Genomic DNA, 7,915 nt, shown 5'->3' with positions numbered 1-7,915 from the left:
AATAATTAAAGTTTTAATACTTTGTAAAGAAATACAAAGGTGAATCGAACATGGCAACTGCATGAACTTTTATTTATAGAGTTAGATATAAACCTATATTTATAAAAGGAGTACTGGAACTTTAATGCACATGCTACAACATCTGTTAACATTGCATCTAACTGTTTCCCCTCCCAAAAACAAAAAAAGCTTAGAAGTTCCCCTAACAGTCGATTCCCTTTTAAGTGAGCTCTGTGCTGAGCTTTCCCACGCTTTCCTCGACCCGCGTGTTTGACGTAGAGAGGGAACGTCATCATTCCTTTCCACCAATGAGAAAGGAGGCTCCTTGGAAAGGGGCGAGGCAGACTGTCAATCAGAGCTTGTTGCGGGTGGGGGTGAGAGTGAGCTCAGCGAGACATTGCAACATTGATATAGCTTATACCGTGGGAAAGAGTATTAGACTGGGTTCAGGCTGCCAACAGCGTGTAGGATCTGTGGTTTGAGCTCAAAGACCGCGCTTCAAAGTACAAATCATTGACAACTGCAGTAGTTTTCTCCTACGGCAATGAAGCGCCCTTGTGAAGAAAGTTCTTCAGACAGTGATATCGATGAAACTATAGACGTAGGGAGCGAAAATAACTATGGAGGGTGAGTTTAGGGTCGTTTGCAACTTAGCGTGTACGTTTATGACACCTGTTAATCCCATGACTTCATGCTCGCGATCCGTCTGGAAGGTGAATAAAGCTGACGATATCGACTTTTTGTTTCAACAGGCAAAGCAATAATGCACTCATAAGAGCAAGCTCCCCGTCTACAACTTCCCAAATTATGGCCAGAAAGAAAAGAAGAGGGGTGAGTTATTGCTTTGTCTATCAGTGTACACGTTTCGGCTTTTCCTTAAAATATTTCTCCTACCCTAACTACACTGTTTATGTTCGCTTAGATTATTGAGAAAAGACGTCGAGATCGTATTAACAATAGTTTGTCAGAGCTCCGTCGACTAGTTCCCACTGCTTTTGAGAAACAGGTACTGGATGGGGGTTTTTTTGTATTCGATTTATGTGCTGGGTTGGTCAAATATCTTTCAAAATGTTATTTACAACCTCTTCCATATAATAGTGATAAACTAATAGTAAATTCATAATGGATTTAATTAGTGATAGGGCGTTACATTACCTCTTTTATGGATGCTTGAGTGAAATACTGCATTGACTTGAGGGCAGTGTCAACACCACTAAATTAAATCTGAACGAAAATTTTACAAAATAATTGCAACAATTTTCTTTTTCAAGGGATCAGCCAAGTTAGAGAAAGCGGAAATACTTCAGATGACAGTGGACCATTTAAAGATGCTCCGGGCGACCGGAGGTAAAGGTAAGGAGTTAATTGAGTGCCTCTTCAGAGGCGATTTGAAGAGGTAGCCTAAGCAAACAGCACATTTTGTGGGCGGCCCCGGCTGAGTGCAGTGGAAATGCTAATAGCATCATTGAGCTCGTGGGAAAGAGCCGGCGGGACAAAGGCAGCACTTGACCCCGGCTTCTGTTTGCTTTCCTAACACTGCGGGAGTGAGTGCTTTGTGAAACCAGGGAGCCGCATGCAGAGATTGTTTGGGCTTTTTTTGCTTAGAGCAGTCAGACCTGCCCAGGGAGACAAAACAAACACAAACACACAAACAGGGCCTTCAGCAACGTCTCCACACCGCCATCTAATGTCAACACGGAGGCACAAACTTGTCACTCTGAAATCTGTCAGTACTCTTACTGATCCTTTACGTCCGCGTGGCAAGAGGCAATTTGTTGCAAATAATTAATTCGTTTAACTTATTTTATCCATCATCTCATGATCATCGTGAAATATATTTAAATGGTCCAATAGAATCTATTTACAAATGCGTGCTGCTCCACACATTGATTAATAAAATCAATGTACGAACGCTTTAAATTGACTCCTGAAATGTTCATAAATTGTATAAACGATCAGACATGAAACTCCGTACGCAAAATCCCCCAAAAGGACGTGCAGCCCTCAATGCTATTGTCAAAGTATTGTCAAAGTATTGGAGTATTGCCAATGATACTCTAATGTTGGAGCAGTGCAGTCTGTACAATATTCCGAGAGACAGCATTGGCTGCATCTATCTAACTGGTTATTTTTTCACTCTGCAGGGTTTTTGGACGCACACGCCCTGGCCATGGACTTCATGAGTATCGGTTTTCGGGAGTGCCTGGCCGAGGTGGCCCGGTACCTGAATTCGGTGGAAGGGCTCGACACCTCGGACCCGCTGCGGCTCCGCCTGGTCTCTCACCTCAACACTTACGCCTCTCAGCGGGAAGCGGCTGCGATGACCTCGTCGGTAGCTCATCACCACCACCATCACCACCACCACCAGCAGAGGCTCCACCATCACCACCAGCAGCCGCACCAGCAGCACTGGGCCGCCGCTTTCCACCAGCTGCCCTCCGCTTTGCTGCAGCACCACGGTCTCTCCAGCGACAGGCTGCTGACCCCCGCCTCCGAGCTGCACCCAGGTACCGCGGTCCCGGCTCCACCAGGGAGCTCGGCTCTGCTCACTGCCACCCTGGCGGCGGCCGCGGCCCACAGCGACACGGCGCTGAGAGCAGCCCCGGGCGTGACTGGCCGCATGCCTCCGCTCTCCACCTCCCTGCTCTCCTTCTCGGCCACGGTACACGCCGCGGCCGCGGCTGCGGCCGCCGCTCACACCTTTCCGTTCTCCCTCGGCAGCTTCCCCGCCGCTGCTGTGCTGACGCCGGGCGGCCCAGCGCTCAGCCCGCCGGGCATCGCCGCCATCCCGCAGAGCGGCAGCGGGGCCAGTAGCAGCGGCGGCGCAGGGAAACCTTACAGACCCTGGGGCACCGAGATAGGAGCCTTCTAAGTGAGAAAGACTGAGGCCAGTTCTGTCCCCTCAGCCCCGCTCCGCACCCCCTGATCCTGCCTCTCACACCCCCTGTCCTGGGGCAGGAGGGACATACACAGCGGTGCCGGCACTCGCTGCAGGAAACTGCAAAGGGCAATCCAGCATTTGCCCCTTCCCTCCATTGTATCTGACTCAACCTGTCGTCCCACTCAATGTATTTGAATATTTGACATCTGACAGCTCAGCAAAACAAAATGATGAAAACAATAATTTAATTGCTTGAAAAACTTGCTCTCTGCAGGGCCTTGGCTGATAACCCACTGCAAGAGCCACCAGCAAGTCGACAGCTATTTTACTCGGGAGCTTTCTGCTTTTAAGTACCCCCATGTTGACTATTTTGTTTACGCAAATTATAACCAATCGACTACGCCTCCCTGTGGAAGTTTATCGCCAAATGACACCCATTGCAACCTAACTAACAGAAAAAGAGCCTTGGCATGTCGTCAGCAAATTGTCCACAATACAACAAAGGAATAAAACAGCCCTCGCTGACTTTGGACCCATCTCACTCACAGCGTCGTCTCTTGCAATTGTAGTATGCCTTGTAGAAATAGGGGATTTTGATGGATGTGCAGTGTACTTTTCCCTTTTGAAACTTCCTACTGCAACGTGAACGAGTCTATCACAAATATAATAACTGAGATGTTTGATGGAACAATGGAATAATTCATTTTGAGCTAATTCTGAAGCTTTTGACTGCTTTTCAATGCGATTTTCTCTCTTGGGATTCTCGAGAGTTTTCTGGTGATATTGGGGACTTAAAACAGTCACTCACCTCCAAAAGCAATCGGATGGGGCGCTGCAGGAAACATACTGAAACTTAGGGATGGACTGTGTTCTACGGTCGTACATACCCTTTTGCATCAAAAACAGTAATACCGAGTAAGCATTCTCAGACCGCTGTGCCTCTCGTTTTGAATGTTGAACAGATGTTGACGTTTTTTTGGTTTGGAAATGGTCAGCGGCTAACTGGAGACCGATGCCACTGTAAGAAGTACATCTAGTTGGGGACATCATGTATGGCAATATTGTTGCAACTATTTTCTCGTTGGATTAGAAAACGGCTCATTTTTAAAGTTCGGAGCTGAATTGGACACTCCATGAAATGCAAAGGAATGATTCATCCAATTTATGTATGATAAAACTAAAAAGCAAAACATTTACTGTGCCCGATGTTAACTTCTTTGATCACTTGTCCATAGCGCATATTTTACTTATCCAAATCCAAAATTTGATTGCCTGGATTCTAAATATATAACCTCATTAATTAAACGTTAGCAAAACTGAAGAGTGAGCAGAATTCTATTTGTGCATGTTCAGATCAACCATCACGCAGTAATAATAGCAATCTCTCATTGTGGTTTAAAAATGTGACTTATATTGATATAATTCCTGAAAATTAACACAACTCCAAATCTTTAAATCAGATTACAATCTGTGTCACTCTTGGTGATTACGAATGTCAGTCCTATCATTTAGCGAACATTGACAGCTTTGGGTATTCTGCCGTTCTCTATTTAGTATGTCGCGAGATTTGTGGTGTACTGTGAATAAGGGAGCCGAGGCAATATTATGTGACGCGATTCAGATTAATTTTATATACTTCGCCTTCTTCATCCATTATAATGCAGTTTCTTACAGTACATCAAGTGATCTGTTGCCATAATTATTCCAACCCAAAAACTTTAAGCTTAATACAGCGGTATCGGGAATCTCTAATGCCCTTTCACCACCTTTGGATTTTTTCCAGTGCTCTTTTATTCTAATCATCTGCTTTGAATGTAGCATGCGAGGTCATTCCTCCCAGTGACTTTACTAAATAATATCACACTAAGTGCATTAAAGTGGTGAAAATTAGTCATACATATTTATTCAGCAGTGAAATTGTCACTTCATGACAGCAAAACAAAATACCAAATTGAGGGTGTTTTTATATGACTGTTGATAACACTAAGGCAAATAGAATTCTGCCAATAAATTTACTTTTGCATGTTTGTTTTGTCTTCCATGCTTTTTTGTGCTTAGAATACTTATATTAATGCTAGATTAATGTAATACAACTTCTCAATTATTGCTGCAGGATAATTCTTTTGGAGGAGGGATTTCCCTTAATTCTTCAAGTGAAAAGTGAAAGTTATTATTAAAATATTAATTATTAGATGATTGCACATTGAACTGGTAAATGTCTTGTAAATAAGCTGAAGTTACACCTTTTGCTTTTGGAAATGACATAGCACCTGGTTAACATGGAAACTATGCAAAAAACAAAAGCAGGCACTGTGAACTAACATGTCTAGTAAGCTTAATTGGAACTAACAGATCAAAGTTTATGCCTAGGGCATTTGCCTGGATCAAACAAATTTTGACTGCAGCTGACCCCAGCAAGTACTCCATGGCAAGCACTCCGTTATTAATACTGGGCCCTAGACATCAGGCAAAGTACCTAATGAAACTGAATAGTCCACAGCTGAAGCCTGTGATCTGCCATAATCCTGGATTTTTAAAAAAAAATGTGTCCATGCTTCTAGTTTTGTGTATGGAAGACAATTTGTAATGAGGAAAAAACTTGTACAAGAAGCTTCCTAAATGTGCAATTACAATCTTATATCATCATCAAAATGTGTTCTTTAGTTCTTTTATCCAGTCACATTCCCACTGTCACTAATCTGTTGCTAAATATACTGGCCCAAGGCTAAGCAAATGACTTTTAATATTGAGCTCTGTCCCAAATGCAACTTATTCATTCAGTTAAGTAAAATATAAAATATGATGTGAGAATGTGTTTGTACCTAAGGTCAGAAATTAGAATTTGTGTATAAATGAAACACTGTAGTTAATATGTTGCACATGAATTCTCTGCTGTGTGGAGAAGACAGTGATAATAAATAAGTTTACCGTATGCAGGAGATGATACAATACAAAATGACACTTTTTGCTTATTTACCTGCATTCTGTAACCCGTTATGCATTAAATGTTTATAAATATACACTGGTTTTACAAAAAAAGTGCTGCTTATTGAATATCCTCTGTAGTACTTTAAGAAATGTACTCTAATTGGTACTAATTGGTTTCAGGTTACTGGGAAACAATCAGGTAACCTTTTCATAAATGTTTTCAGTTGTAATCATCAAAAAGAAAATAAGGTGTAAATGGTTACTTTTAACAAATTTAATTGCATTTAGGTGGCTACACTGAATAGTGGAAATGGAGTATATATTGCAAGGCCAAGAATGTAGCCTGAGCCAACATTTCACATCAGGCATGTTCTATCTGTGCCCACTATGTGGCTTCCTTTGGCATATACCTATTGTAGATATCAAATGTGTGAAAAGCAAAGGCACCTTTACTGTGCCTGAAATATGAGACATGCAACCTCTGTGCATTGTTTTCTCCTGTTTGGCCTTGAAATTGAATCACATCTGAATCAGGTGCAATGCTGGTGCAGTGCATGTTGAAGGTGCCTAATGAGGCTGGCAGCAGAAACGCAGCAAATTGGTCCACCAGCCTCATTTGTTTATTACCAGCAAGCTGTGAGCATCATTTAGGTTCCTCGAGGCAGCTCACTGGTCTCGGGTTGGAGGGGAGGGAGAAAACAGCAAGATTGGGTGACAGAGGCTGGCCAGGAGCATCAAGAAAGTCCAAGAGCGGAGGGAGGTAATCAGAAGGGAGACAAGCAGTGGGCAGCAATGGTCTGTGATTTTAATTTAATATCAGGAGAAGCATTCCTACTACAAGGTAAGTAAAAAAAACTCCAGTACCTGAAGACATTGACCACAGCCTGCATGGCGCAGGTTGTAGTCATTCACAGTCCAATTTGATAAAGGGGCCAATGCCAGGCATGTACTCTCAGTGCCTACTAAGCAGCCCTCACTAATATGGTGGGTGGCACAGAATGCATGTACACATTGCAACTACTATATTGAGCCCTTAGGTGTGCATTTTACACCCGCAAAATGAGGGCACTGCTACTGAGTTTCAGGATCATTGTTTTTGAAGTCGTTAAGCTTCACCACGGTGGAAGGAACATTTAGTTGTCACATGCAGTATAGAAATATGACAAATTAATTTAATGTAAATTGAAATTATGTTCTGCGAGTGCTTTAGTAAACAACAAACTTTTCGTATACCAGAAGTAGGGCCAAATTCCTTACAGGAAAATGCACACATTGGTGTCAATTCAAAGCACTTTTTCCACTATGCTACTATCCTCCTATTAGTAGTTCTTTTTATGTTCTTTCTGAAAGATGCTACCCTGGTTCACATGGTACACAGCGGGCCAGTTGTAGATAGTGCTTTATTCCCAAGTATTTGTTTTTGGCAAGAGAAGGGATTATGGGATATTGTAAGAAAGTGGCCAGATGAGATTGAGATTTGCTTTTATAAAACAAAATTGTATAAGAGTATTGTGAGTGGGCTTTCTTTATTGAGCCTGATTGTTCTCAATTAAATTTAAAATTACAGGGAAAATCCATTGGAGGGGATCTTATAGAGATTTATAAGATTGTAAATTGTATCCAAAAGGTAAATCTGGAAAATTACTTCAAACTAGAAAACCACGCATTTAGGATTTTTTGGGGTAAAGCTTTTTTGAGATGTCAATGTGCCAAGAGTTGTAGGAAGATGGTTAAATGCATTGCAAGTTACTTCTGCACTGAAATACCAGTTTAGTTAGGTCCTGGTGTGTGTATATTAATGCATACATTGTAATGAAGATCTTGGAGATAGATTTTCTCTCCTTACTGACTGGCATGTCAGGCAGTCCACACATCAGAGTGCACACCACCTGACCTGCCCACAACTCACCATATTTTCAGGTTGAGCTCTTTACCCTAGGCCCAGTGTACCTGAAATACAGGCCTTCCCCTTGGAAGGGCCTTGCGCCTGGAAACAGGGGTGGTAATCGAGCTGCTGCTGCAGTCTGTGAGGCCTCCAGCCCCAATCATTTCTTCCTGAACCTGCAATAGAAGGTGTTTGACTGATGTCACCCACTCCCTGCCCAG

The 7,915-nt window shown here is 42.7% G+C and overlaps 1 protein-coding gene across 2 annotated transcripts; it reads left to right on the top strand.

Annotated features, from left to right (window-relative positions):
• Window positions 1-411: 411 nt before the first annotated feature.
• hey2 (hes-related family bHLH transcription factor with YRPW motif 2) lies at window positions 412-4,908 on the top strand. Of its 2 annotated transcripts, XM_068025327.1 has the most exons (6): window positions 416-627; window positions 753-831; window positions 923-1,006; window positions 1,272-1,353; window positions 2,145-2,507; window positions 3,156-4,908. In XM_068025327.1, the coding sequence occupies exons 1-6, from the start codon at window positions 545-547 to the stop codon at window positions 3,389-3,391; spliced, it is 927 nt and encodes a 308-aa protein (XP_067881428.1). In that variant the 5' UTR covers window positions 416-544; the 3' UTR covers window positions 3,392-4,908. The 2 variants fall into 2 exon arrangements, with proteins under 2 accessions (XP_067881425.1, XP_067881428.1); XM_068025324.1 differs by having other exon boundaries at window positions 412-627; window positions 2,145-3,248.
• Window positions 4,909-7,915: the final 3,007 nt, after the last annotated feature.

This window comes from Heterodontus francisci, chromosome 3 (assembly GCF_036365525.1).
Source record: "Heterodontus francisci isolate sHetFra1 chromosome 3, sHetFra1.hap1, whole genome shotgun sequence".
NCBI lineage: Eukaryota > Metazoa > Chordata > Chondrichthyes > Heterodontiformes > Heterodontidae > Heterodontus > Heterodontus francisci.
The sequence above is the reverse complement of the archived record's forward strand: the minus strand, read 5'-3'. Positions and strand labels throughout refer to the sequence as shown.